This window comes from Periophthalmus magnuspinnatus, chromosome 6 (assembly GCF_009829125.3).
Source record: "Periophthalmus magnuspinnatus isolate fPerMag1 chromosome 6, fPerMag1.2.pri, whole genome shotgun sequence".
Lineage (NCBI taxonomy): Eukaryota > Metazoa > Chordata > Actinopteri > Gobiiformes > Gobiidae > Periophthalmus > Periophthalmus magnuspinnatus.
This window is the reverse complement of record NC_047131.1, coordinates 24,936,250-24,950,576: the sequence shown is the minus strand read 5'-3', so window position 1 is coordinate 24,950,576 and position 14,327 is coordinate 24,936,250. Positions and strand designations below refer to the sequence as shown.

Here is a 14,327-nt window from a genome sequence, read left to right as displayed (position 1 = left end):
CTAACACTTTTACTCTCTGGAGGCTATCAAACCGCAGCTCCCAATTTATTGCACTCTTGTTTACACTCTGCAAACAGCTCTGAATAAAAAACATGTTTCAGCCTATTTACAGTCAGGAGCCAAATTGGGCTAATAGTGAATACTTCAAATTTATATGCACCTGACAGAATCTCTCAATTTTTCAAGACTTTTTCAGAGATGACTAACTGCATTATAACGGCGTATAACCATCATTAAAAGGGATTTATTCACGTTTCCTTTCTTAGTAATATGGAAACGGGACTGTAAAAGGTGACTTTGCTATAGGGCCAACTGGGTCATACCATAAAATACAGTTTGGTTTGAGGATTATATGAAATTTGAATATTGCAACATAATCTGGATTTACCTGCAGCTACTGCTAATAGAGCGACAACTAGGTGGCTCTGCAGAGACTAAAAACACTAATAATGACACAACAGATTTGTGTCAGAAAAGTCTGGTTGTAATGGGATAAAGACCATGGCAATGAAGCATTTTATAGAGTCAGATATATCAATATCAGTATCAGTATCAATGATATCATTATTCCAGGAGTTCTCTTTAATATTGTGATATAAACTTTTGGCCACATTGCCAGGCCCTACAGTGCTGAAAAATACAGTACATCCTTTTAAAATTCAGCATATGTGCTTTACACAACAATACATCACAACAAAATGCTGCACTGCTACAACACCGTCTGCCCCTCCTATGGACAGCTGCAGACCACGCAAACAGCCATTTGTGCCAAAATGGCTGCCAGATCCTATGTGTGTCACCGATTAAGAAAAGAAAACTGGAGAACAACATAAGTACAGAGCAGTGGGCATGTATCGTTAGTGGTGAAAACTGGGATTGATCAAAGCAATGAGCCATTGAAAACAGAAGAATAAAGATTACTCAAACATGCATCACTTCAAATACAACTTTGAGAGAAATGAGAAGGGGAAACAATTATAACAAAAAAGTCCATTTTGCATAGGTGTCCTTTAAAAATGAATACATTATTTTGCATAACGTCCTCCATTTGTGCAATGTTGAAATATTTTCTTAGTGAAAATGACTAGAAACATTTAGCCATTTTGTTTTGAACTATTTACCAATCTAATACCACACCAAGAAAGACTGGTGCTGAAAATAATCGATGTGGAAAGTTTCATCGTCTAAACGTCTCTACACTAAGGCAAGTCTTTTTCACAGTTTTCTGTTTTAAGTGCAACATCTTTTCAGTCCTGCGATCGGAGGCCATCCCCGGGTCAGGGGGGTCTTCTGTTCTGTGTAGGTAGATGGAACTGTAAAATACAAATGTCTCCTTCCTCCGTTACTTCTTTACTTTTCTGTCCTTTTGAAAATGTCTGCAGTGGTACATTGAACTTGTCTGATCTTACTGATTGTTTGTTTCTGATGTAGTCCTCTGAGTCTCTTGAAAGTCTGACAGTTTGGCCTTAATGCATGATGCTTCGTATTATGTGAATGTGTTTCCAAAGAAATCAATACCCAAATACTAAAACTGGTATCAAAACTACTCTCTTGAACAAGTATCAGTACTGAAAAGAAAATCACATAAATTAGACTTTTTGTGAACAGTTTTAAAATGTGCTTGATCTATGTCTGACTACATGGTATCATTTAAGGTGCACTATGTAACTTTTCTGATGGTGGTCCACCACCTGCTTGTCTCCACTGAGATGTTACTGCTTTTTTAAGTTTCATAATAATGTTAAACTCACTATCTTGCATTTACCCACTCACAGGTGATTATTATACCTTGAAATATATGCAGTCTGTGAATGACCTCTTACTGTGAATTGCCTTTCCACAGATCTGACCTGTAACCTGGCCTTAAGATAGATAAATGCTATACTGTGGAACATTCCAGGCAAAGCAAAAGTATCTCCATGGAGACAAGCAAGTTGCAGACCCTCCATCAGAAACTAACATTCTCTTGTTTATCAAAGTGTTTGGTATCATTGTGGGAATGAAATCGGAAGCAAGTATTGATCTGTTGGTTTCAAACTTTATTATTTTTGGAGTCAGAAACTACAGTAACTAGAGATATTATAGTTCAAGGATAGTTCATCTTCAAATTCTTTATAACAAATAAACGATTAAGATTAGAAGAAGCAATTATCTTGGACAATAGACTTTTTCAACCTCAATTCAAACTGGAGACTTCCTTTCATGTGTCTTCAGTTTTAGTTTTAAGATGTCAATGATTTTCCTATGACCATTTTGTCTTATTCTACCTACTTCTGCAGGAGTATAGTGCTGCTTTCCCGCATCCCAGAGAATATGATCAATCTAAAGTAACTGTATAATTCAGACATTTATTTCCCTAACAGGCCAGATCGCATTTTCAACCCATTTAGAGGGAAGCCTGATTACATTGTGACTATTGACAACATCATCAGAATGCATCTCCGACCGTCTCTCTGCTCTCCCACTCTCAGATTTGTGTCTTCCTGCCTCCTTCTCCGTCTTTATTCAAACTTGGTGCAGTCATTAGGGTTCAGTGAGATCTTCAGATGACGCCAAATTGAATTGCGTCAGAGCTGCGGTCAGTGATCCATGATGTTGGGCATTTTCTGACAGACAAAATAAATATGAGTCTGATCTCTGTATTCTCGCTGTCTGTTCAAGTTTCAACAAAAGAGGAAGACATCTTTAAAGGTGCACATGTAACTTTTTTAGTGGAGGGTCAGCCACTTCACTCCACGGAGATGATATTGCTTGGCTAAAAATGCTTCACTATACGGCATCTATCTATGTGGATGCAAGCAGCTGACGCCACCAGGCCAAGTAACAGGTCAGAACTGCAGAGAGCCGACTCCGCTGTCAATAAGAATACATGTTTTTCAATAAACAGACTTTTCTTGTGGAGATATATAGGGTGCACTATGTAACTTTTCTGGTGTGGGGTTTGCTACCAACTTGTTTTCATGGAGATGTTATTGCTTTGCCTGGAATGTTACACAGTATAAATTAAACTTATCTATTCTGTTTTAGTTTACTGCAGATGTTTTTATTGCTCGAAAATATCTTAAAGTAAAAAGAAATAACCAACATTCTTGAAATGACAAACTGAAAAAATGTAAACAGGAAAGGCAAAAAAAACTATTTCTACCACTTCACCAACAGCAATGCAGCTACTCCTCTATTATTATTATTATTATTATTATTATTATTATTATTATTATTATTATTATCATTATTATTATTATTATTATTATTATTATTATTATTATTGTTATTGTTATTGTTATTATTATTATTTATGTATTTATTTATTTTGCTTTTATTACAAGAAATACATTTGTAAATGTGTTGCTTGTGGTTAGCCGTGTTTCTTTTGTATTTGTATCTATTTTTGCTGTATGATCATGTCTGAAGTGTGTTAATTATAAAACCATGAACCTTTTCAATACCAAACTGTATGAAAGTTTACTTATAAAATGCCCTGAGAAGTACAGTACAAACCTCCACCTCCTCGTTTCTTCACACAAACTTGACCCCTGCTGTCTCATGTGTTTTGTTGAACGAATACTTGGAGCAGTTCAAAGACAGCACCCTAACCTTGAGTGTCCTCTGCTCTTCTCCTCCGCTTAACCTCCCTTAGTCTCTCTTTCCCTCCACTGGAGTTATGTGAGAGCATGGACACCAGGGATTTACGATCATTAAAAAGCATAATGAAGGAGCGGTATGTGCACATGCAAAGATTTAGACTGAATTTACATGACTCCCAGTGGCTTAAACAGGTCACCTTAAACTTGTCTTTCAGGGTGCTTAGTGCTTGTTATCAATGTTACTTGCGCTGGCATCGGTTGTACTTAGAAATGTGCGGGAATAAGTGTTCAAGTCGAGTCAACCTTCAAGATTTTCAGAGCGTTATGTCCAAGGAATTAGCCGTATATCAAAGGGCCCTATTACTCTATTTTCTTATCTGTTGTTTCCTCATCACAAACATATCCAGAGTCGTGTTTTGGTTCATTCGCACATGTTAAACACACAAACCCTGCATATTTACGGTGAATTCTTCTCTGTAAACACTCTTGTCCCACCTTGTGATGTCATGTGGTAATACAGGAAGTGCTCCACTGTGTTTTTAAAATTCCATACACCTTCTCCAGAATCATTTGGATCATTTCAGCCCTGCAATTGCCGATCTACTCCACTAAAAGGTAGCTGTTAACTTAAAAACTATAGCTTCATGACATCACAAGGTGGAACAGAGAATTTTGAGCTAAAAATAAAGGGTTACTCAAACACGTGAATGAAACAAAACACAACTTCAGGTACGTTTTTGAGGACGTAATAACATATATAACATGGTTTAAAGCTCACATCAGTTTTGTGTAATATAGGACCTTGAAGCATCTAAGTACCTGCAACACGTAGAAATCTGTTCTGTAATGGTTGGTTTCTTTATTAGCTAGATAAATGTTTTTTTCACATCAGTTATGGGCTAGGATTAGGGGACCGCGATGACTAAATTGGGACTGTCCCTCGCTTAAGGACTAAAACAAGTAATAAGCAAAAGGAAAAGGGGAATTTCTATTTTAAGACATAAAATATGATAATTTTCTTTTTAAATAAAAGGCATTGAGGGTGTCGTTTAATTAAATTATACCCTTTTCGGAGTCAGTGAGAGGATAAGAGTTGTCTAGTGCTCATAGTCCTTTATGGCAAACTAAAAGTCACAGTCACCACGGACACACCTAGGCACAATCTGTCATGTGATCACCTCTGTCTCTCCTGTACGCTATACTTTTACAGCCTCTTTAAGCCCCGCCGTGTCTGCTCTGAATATTCATGTCCGGAGCGGTTTGGGGATCAAAGCGCAGGGTCATGCTCCACTGCTGCCTCATTACTGCTGCTGTTTGTTATAGAGGGCCGCACACAGACTGCTCCTATGTCAACGCTCTTAATCCTATTCTACTTGCAGGATGTAATGCAAAGTCTTGTGTGTTTAGAGTTAAGCCGCTGGATAAGAGCTCGTAAAAGATTCAGAGGTGCACGCGCTCGCCCCTGTGTCTTATTCAGAAGTGCTGCTGTGGGGATGGAGGGTAGGGTAAAGGTACATAGGTATAGCTATACTATAGCGTGTATGTACAGGAAGAAGATGGGGTTATGTAACAAGCATAAAGGTATATAGAGATGAGAGAGGAAATGCGGTAATGGCTAGCTACTGTTACACAACATTGTCCTGCTTTTTGGAGTGGGTTCAAGTCAGAGACAGTGGGTTTAATAGAGCATGTACCAAAGGGCTGTTGGGGAAGCTCAAGTGGAAGTAAAAAGTGTTTCAGGAAGGATGGGTCTTGTTAGAGTCCATACAAAGACATCACAAAGTACTTATACGTGTACTGTCTCGGTCTATTTAGGCATTATTTAATTCCTTATAAAAGGTCAAATCTAAAATTGAATAGAATATTGTAAAGGTATATGGTTGCCTTCAACAATTAAGTGATAAATATTGTTAAACGAGCAATGTGGAACTTTTCTGGTGGATTGTATGCACTTGCTTACCTACCAGATGTTATTGCTTTCCATAGATTGTTTTACAGTATGGCAACGTATACATTGAGAAAAGTCCGTGGTTTCACTAAGTCAGGTTTGCTCACAGTGAAGAATTTGTGTTTTTCAAGTTATTTTTGAGCAATAAAAAAAACATGTAATGAAATAAAAGGTAGAAAGATATGTTTAAGCAACTCAAAGCAATGCAATAACATCTCCACAGGGTCTAGCAGCTTACACAGTACACTTTAAAGCTGTATCGGTTGCTTAATTTTTTTCCAAAACCGCACGACACACAGCGGTCAGATTTTTTTCAGCTGCCTTACAATATAAGGGCAAGGCAATGGGGCAAAGTAGATTTTATTGTTGGTTCAGTTTTGACTTGAGAGAGAATGTTACCACACTGATGAAACAAAAAAACGTACATCAGTGTGTCTATCAGGGTACTGGGTGTGTCCCTGAGCCTTGTTTTTATTTTGTTGCTTTTGACAAGATCCACACTCAAACTGCAATCTATGGTTAGCAATAATATCCACTGTCTACCCACCAAAAGTATCACAGCCCTTCCATCAATAATGCTGCAGAAACATTATAATTCTCCCTAGAATTTACTTCAACCACTCCAGAGTGCATTAGACATGAGCTAATTATGGACACTTGTATAGATAGTGATAATAGATAATAGAGTTGTTTAGCATCTGCCTGAATAGCATTTTTTTCAATACAACAATGAGAACAAACAAGCAGATTTTTGTGGAAAAACAAGACGTGGCAGATTGCAATAGTTTGGCTACATCCTCCATAACTAATTCTTTCATAACAATGCACAGACCCTCATTAGTGTGCTATACATTATTAACTAGCAGTTTATTTTCTAAGCTACATTAATAGAATTTGGTCTTGTGATATATTTTAATCAAAACGTATAAACTGTAACTTTGATTACTTAATAATCTGTGGAAGCCTCTAATCACGCAGCTCTACTTTATACTCCAATTAGCCATTCTTCCACTATGTAATACAAACTTAAGCTGCGATAATTACATTATTTTTAGACTGTCCACCTTGAAGCCTTCCAGTCCCATGTGCGTATACTGTAATGTGCAAATGCTGAGCAGCCATTATGTATATTTTCTCTATGAGCACCCTTAAGAGCTCTCTAATTCACAAAAATGAAGTGGTCGATGAAAAGAATGGGGCTGATGACATGATGAAAGCAGCATGGACGAGAGCTGCGGCAGAAAATACATGAAGAACCAACAGAAAAGTGCACAAAGAAGGAGCTAGGAAGTAGGGTGGAGGAAAGGAGACAAGGAGGTTGGCTGTGTGTGTGTGTTTTTGTATGTGTGCGACTCTTGTGTGTGATCTAAGTGCGGCATACCGTGGAAAAGACAAGGAGAGAGGAGGCTACATTGCTGGCATTTTTTTCATAAAACTTTACTTTAATGAGGAATCTTTGTGTCTCTGCTGTATGCTGCAGTTTGAGGAAAAAAACCTGTCTCTAAAAGTACTGCAGTCGCCCTAGTGAAAAGGAGGTGGAGGAAAGCATTTCCTGAAGAGAACAATTAGACGCCAAATATAATCTCACTTTCGCCTATGGACCGCTTTTAATGTGGTTATCGGCGGGGTGCTGGTGACGCAGGCGGAGAGGACGGGCACCCTAGGGACCCCTCTCTACCTCTGCCTTTATCCGGCCCTCATCCCGAGCAGCAATCTTTTCTTTTTTTTTTTTAGAAGTTACCCACTGCAGGCATGAGGAGAGAGTGCAGGCTATAGCTTATAATGAGCACTGTGTTCCTACAATACACTCAATTTAGAAGTGCAGTTAAGCAGCCAGCTCCACTCTCAAATCAGTTTCCAACACGTTATTGGCTTAAAGGAAAGCAGTGAAAGGGAAGAATGTATTACAGAATCGTAGTCGCCTTGTGTGGTTCGGAAAGCTATAGGAGTTACCGTATATGGGAGAAGGTTCGGAAGTACAGAAACAAAAGTGTGATTTTTTTGTGATAGTGAGGACATTGCAGGGTTTCAGATCATCACAACATTCTATACCCTAATAATATTTAATACAGATGGGGGAGTAGCTAAAATTAATATTCCAAAAATGCAGATTCTGGTTGTATACAGTGAGTTTTTGGGGCTAGTCAAAATGTGAAATTATCAGCATCAGCATTTTTGTTTTCATGGCAAAATACAATGTAATCAAAAGGAAAAACTGGATCTTGCCCCCGTAGACTATATATATAAATGGAAATAGCTAACCCGCTAGCTGCCTTGTTCCAAATAGGAAGTGATTATGAGTGCACTTCCGGCTCCATCGACTCTGGCTCCAATTCACTTTACACTCGAAAAAAAAAAAAAATCATCCCTCTCTCCATAACTGCTCCTGTCCGACTTTGGTCTTAAAATGTTCGTATTGTCCCGCTTGCTCTACCTGGCAGTGGCGCCTGTACCACCCGTGATGCCGTGCTGTCCATCAGTGTGGATGAGGTGCGTATTGAGCTCAGGAGGCTCCACGGTCGGAAATCTGCTGGTCCTGATGGAATATCACCTCGGCTGCTGAGAGAATGTGCGTCGGAGTTGGCTGTGCCTCTTCACACCATCTTCAACAAGAGTCTTCAAACTGGATGTGTCCCTGCCTTGTGGAAGACCTCATGCCTTGTCCCAGTGCCCAAGGTGACAAGCCCTGCAGGGGTGAAGGACTACAGACCAGTTGCCCTAACATCAGTTATAATGAAGACTTTTGAGAGGCTGCTACTCCGGCGGCTCAAACCCCAGGTGGAGGGGGCGCTGGACCCCCTTCAGTTTGCCTATCAGGACAGCATGGGAGTGGACGATGCAATCCTGTATATGGTCCATAGGGCGCTCTCCTTTCTGGATGGGGCTGGTGGCTATGTGAGGTTGATGTTTTTTGACTTCACAAGTGCCTTTGATACAATCCAGCCTCAGCTGCTGAAGGGGAAGCTCGAGAGGATGGGAGTGGATCCTGTTTTTGTTTGCTGGATCCACAACTATCTGACTCTCAGGTCACAGTATGTCTGGCTGGGTGACTGTGTATCTGGGATACTGACAAGCAACACCGGTGCATCACAGGGAACTGTACTATCGCCCTTTCTCTTCACACTTTACACTGCTGACTTTGCCTATACATCTGCAGCTTGTCATGTCCAGAAGTACTCGGACGACACCGCTATTGTGGCGTGTGTAAAGGGAAGAGACGAGAGTGAGTACAGGGAGCTCATCACCAGATTCACCTCCTGGAGCGGGGAAAATGGTCTTACGTTGAACACCTCAAAGACCAAGGAGATGATCATTGACTTTGGTAGGAAGCCTGCCCACCAACCAGTGATCATTGATGAAGAAAGGATTGAGGTGGTTGACACCTATAAGTACTTTGGTGTGCACCTTGACCACAAACTGGACTGGTCAGAGCAGGCTCGGGCTCTGTATAGGAAAGGACAGAGTAGGCTGTTTTTCCTAAGAAAGCTTAGGTCTTTTGATGTGTGTGCTGACATGTTGTTCCTCTTCTATCAGTCTGTTGTGGCAAGTGCTGTCTTCTATGGTGTTGTCTGTTGGGGTGGCAGTATAACCACAAGGGATTGCAATCGTTTGGACAGACTGATAAAGAAGTGTGCATCTGTGATCAGGAGGAGGGTTCACTCTGTGGGAGCTGTGGTTGAGAAGAGGATGAGGGCTTTAATGCAGGGCATCCTGGATAATTCCAGACATCCCTTGCATGACACTATGTCTGCACAGAGAAGCACACGGAGTAACAGGTTCCTCTCACTGAGCTGCAGGACAGTGCGCTTTTCGAGGTCGTTTGTCCCTTCAGCTATCAGGCTGTTTAACAGATCTGCCTGATAGGAACTGTAATTTCTATAGGACGAGTACTTTATACTATTGATAGTAATATTTTATTGTTTCTACTGTTATTATTGTGTGTGTTTGTGCAAGTGTGTGTTTGCTGCCAGACACCTGAATTTCTCCCTTGGAGATTAATAAAGTTTTTATCTATCTATCTATTATCTATCTATCTATCTACAAGATACTGATATTTTAATTTCACTATTGTGCGCTTCATTTGACTGGAGCTGAACGCTATGAGTGACGTCACACTCACTTAGTCCTCTTCTTTATACAGTCTGTGCTTGCTCCCCATCTGAAAACCACTAATAGTCAGTATAATAGGTACACTTTAGGAGCCATAGTCCATAGTCATTTTGTGGGGCTTCTTCAGCAACCTTTCAGTTCTTTCTTCTTAAATGTATACTTAGAGAGCGCTAGGACTGCATCTCCTGGCACACTGAAAGTTTAGTAGTGTGTAGGAAGCTCAAAACAACTCTGTGTCACTCAAAAGGTGAAAGTCTGGTGTATAGACAAACATGGATGAGCTGTCGGAGGTAACGAACGCCATGAGCTCTGCATTAGATTGGACTAAATATGCAAAATTAGGCTGCAGAATTCATTTATAACACAACACATGCCTCACAACAAGAAGGTTCTGGGGTTGAGTTTATGTGCGGAGTTACATGCTCGTGTGTCCTTGTGTGTAAAGAGACATGTCTTCTAGTTCTTCGATCAATGTAAAACATGCAAAATATAGTCCTGAGCAATCTGGAGATGAGACCACACTGCTTCTGACAGGTTGTCCCGTAGAGCAACACTGATAGGTCAAATGCAGAGAACAAACTTCCCTACAGGGACAATAAACTGTACTTTAACCTAAACCAACTCTCTTCCCTGTTTATCATTTATCCTTTGGTTTTGTGTAGCTTTAGGTGGCAAGACAAGCAAAATGTGAGGAGGAAGAGGAGGAGGAGGAGTAGAACAAGGAGGAGGGCAAAGATTTTTCAATGGTGGTGTGGAAAAATGAAGAAGAGGAATGAAAGGAGTAAGTCATAAGAGCAAGAGAAGAGGCCGTTTCAGCAGACGCAAAGGTCCCTGGAGTCGCCACTGAGTCACTCGTCTATAAAAACATGAAGAAAGCTCATGTCATGGTTTATTTGTGTATGTGATGTGCAATTTACAGTGAGTGGATGAGATATAACTTTATATAACTACACGCATTACTTTGAATAACACTGCGCATATGCAGACATGACAGCACTGTAAAGCACTACGCAAAATATGTTCACTGTAAAAAACTTGAGAAGCTGCAAGTTGTGGTTAACATAAATAAGGAATAAGTGGTTTCTTTTTTTATGCTCTTCTGTTACTAGATTGATAATGTTCTTTGTTGTGTGGCTGCTATTTTCTTATTGAAAACCTCAAGATTGTATCAAAACCAATGGTGGAAGAAGTATTCAACGATGTTATTTAAGTAAAAGTACAGATACCCAAGCAAAAAAATACTCAAGTAAAAGTATCACATGAAAAAATGTACTTAAGTAAAAAGTAAAAATATTTTGCACTGATATTGAGATGTATATTAAAACTTCAAATGTAGTGATTTTTGATAAAGATTTGTGTGGAATTTGGTTCAACAGAAACAAAGGAATTAATCTTTTTTTTTTTTCTCACCGTTTTTATTTAATACTTGCAAACAAAAATGTACAAATAGTAATAAAAATACTTTTACTTTTCAGTCCTGTTTAAAAATGTAGTAGAGTAGAAAGTACAGATAATTCTAATGTAGTGAAGTAAAAGTAAAAAGTATCCACTGTAAAATTTACTAAAGTACAGATACCTAAAATTTGCAAGTACAGTACTTTACTACTTTTACTTGGATGTGTTCCACCACTGATCAAAACACATTTCGTGGCGTTACTGAAAAGACGATGCATATCTAATGGAAAAAGAAGGTTGAATAATTTTACTACCTTTTTGCATAAATTCTTTCTTGTCTGCTTCATAATGATCGATTGCTCCATCCAACTCATCCCTGTCACCTCTGCATTTTAATTCATCTGTCTTGATCGCGTTGTTTGTCATTCACTTTCACATAATATATGAACAGTAGTGCGCAAAGTCAAATGCTTTAAAGAAACAAAATGGTGCAGACTAGACTCTAGGGCCTTTTTACAAAAATTTGAATCTGGCATTAGTGTAAAAAGTAGAAAGCTTAGTTCCACCTCCAGAGATGAAGTGATTGATTGACATTTATTCCACACTGACAAACTGAATGGTGTAAAATTGGCCAGCACATATTAGGGCTTCAGGTAAGTTAAACACGCTCAATTGCTTCATTGTCAGATATATACAGACAAATGGACCAATCAAAAAAGGCTGAAATTAGAACTTGGCGGATAACATCATAATATCATAAATGTGTGATAAAAGCAGGTGGGCTTGAATATAAGGTAAAGATGTGGAGACTTTAAAAAGCTGAGGATGTGCAGGAACAAGCTCAAGGACAATATTTAAAGATGACATCAGCTAAGACATATGCTTTTTTGGGGGGGGGGGGGGGTATAATATTAAACTATAACATACATTCATCACCATTTTAGATTTTGTTGATTGCAAACTGCAGTGTTGCTCTAAACCAGCTTAATAAATAATAGAAAGAGGTCCATTTTCTTTCTGTTCATAGTAACAAGCCTCAGATTTTAGTTGACAATTTTTTACAGTTGAAAAACAGCTACATGTATGACCTGGAGTGTGTGCTGTTGTTGTTTTTTGTTTTTGTTTTGTTTTATAATCATGATGCACAACTAAGTACAGGGCTGTTAGGTGAAAAATGCAATTTTCTGAGCCTCAAATGCACGACAATACAGAATTACTCAAACAAGCATCAATCTAAATACAACTCTGAATAAGATCATGAAGATGGATGACAGTTATAACAATTAAAAGCTCAGAAAGGAAAAGAAACAAAACCCAAAATGACCCAAATGCAGTTTTTGGAGCTTTGGTGAAATGTCTTTTTTCACTTTGCTCTATACAGTTTGTCTTATGTCCATGGGAGAGTTCATATTTGGTAGGTCAATTTAACCGGAAGCAAAAACTTAAAAAAGGAAAGATGCGCACGCGAGAGTTTAGGGCACACACTGACGTCACACACGCACAAGCCTCGGCCACTTTCTTCTGTCACGCAGTCCACAGTCCACTCTATTCAAAGCTGCTACACACACCGGAGTCAGAGAGCGGCAGAGCGCTTCTCTTGTGTGAATGTTCAGTCAGAGCTCCTCCTGCGGCAGTGGTGAGCGCTTCTCTTGTGTGAATGTTCAGTCAGAGCTCCTCCTGGGACCATAGCGCGCAGAAGAGGAGGAGGAGGACAGATGCGGTTCATTCATCATTTATTTCATCGCTGCTGCCACGTGTCTCTCCCCCTACTTCTCTCTATATTCCCCTCAGTCTCATTGTCCCATGGGTGCTCCCTCCCGCACACCCAGCGCCCTGGCATCCGTGCCACATCTGAGCGAAGATCAATGATGTTTAATAACGAGGAGTCCGATTAGTGCATGGTAAAAAGCCTCGTGCGGTTCACAAAGTACAGAATAACTCAACTTTAAAAAATATTAGTGCACTATTTCAACTTTTAAAATATGGCATCTTATTAGTATGACTGTGTGTTTATTATAGTGTTTATTTGCAACAGTGGCATAAACTGCAATTGGTGTTTAATTGTTGCGCACGGTTTTTGCATTATTAAAACAAACTCATGCTCAAATGGGATACTGCTCATAAAACAGGTACAGACATAACTACAGCATTTTAGTATTTATGATTCAATTGTTGATTCGTGGATTGGCAACGCTACGCTTATCCAGAACTTTCCAAATCATCACCTAAGACGAATATCGAAGACTTAAAAGTGACCAATTTAACCCTGGCATTATTACATCTTCTTTGTGAGATGCTTATACTAATTGAAGTTCCCTCCGTGCATTTTTCAAGTGACTTCAATTGGAGAGCTGTGAAAGCCTCCTCATTATTTAAAAAATAGCTGCTTTAAACATTTCTACGAGTTCTGCTCGAGTTTCGAGGCAGCGCGCAAATTTTACACTAGAGATAAAAATAGCTGTTGTTTGATAGTTAACTCTCCCAGGAGAATCACCGCTGTTTGCGTAATGATCCCGTATCCACCTTTGGGAATACATAATCTCACAGCCCAGGCTTTCTCTGGCAACCTGAAACTTTTACGATGTTTTAAAAGTAAGGATGCATGATTGGTGTGGAGATTTACGCGCACATTGAAGTAGCCTACACAAAGTGAATTGTTAAGCCCACAATGGTTCAGCCTACACATTACGCACACAACAGACTTTACAGCAACACAACATAACCACAAACATGAAAGTCTGAAATCCACTTACTCAAAAGAAGTGCAACAGGCAAGCACAAGAGACAGGTGGAGTTGACAAAAGATGCCATGCTGGTCACGCGCATCCAGTAGCGGAGATCCGACACAACGTGTTTAGAGCAAGTCCTGCGCACGGTCCCGTTCCGAGTGGCGCTGTTCTCCTCCCGGTGCCCGCTCAGCCGTGTGTAGTCCGCTACGTGTGAGTGGATCCACCGCGCGCTCACGCTGAATGGGGAGGGCGAGTCCAAAGACAGGAGGAGGAACACGAGAGCATCTACAGCAGGAGCAGCCCACTCCACGCTCTCCAGAGACGCGCGAGGAGGCGGAGGAAACTCAGCAGTTGGATGGATCGTGTAGTTTTCCAACTGACCATAGGTAGTAGCTTAAAATACTATCCAAAAACTTCAAGTGGGCAGCAAGCAACACCCCTTTTTTGGTCTCAGGGAATACCACAGACTAGTCCCTACACATTGAGCACAGCCTTTACTTTGTCATTGTGGTCCAGATTTGAGCTCGATTTGTTTTACTCTAAATATTTATTAAAAAAAAA

General features: G+C 39.8%; 1 protein-coding gene across 1 annotated transcript in view; it reads right to left on the bottom strand.

Annotated features, from left to right (window-relative positions):
- Positions 1 to 14,327, bottom strand: part of nrn1la (neuritin 1-like a) — a 49,136-nt gene that overhangs the window by 34,159 nt on the left and 650 nt on the right. Inside the window, exon 2 of the mRNA XM_033967564.2 lies at positions 13,791 to 14,159. Coding sequence (XP_033823455.1) covers positions 13,791 to 14,159 — 369 coding nt within the window. The remainder of the gene's footprint in view (positions 1 to 13,790; positions 14,160 to 14,327) is intronic.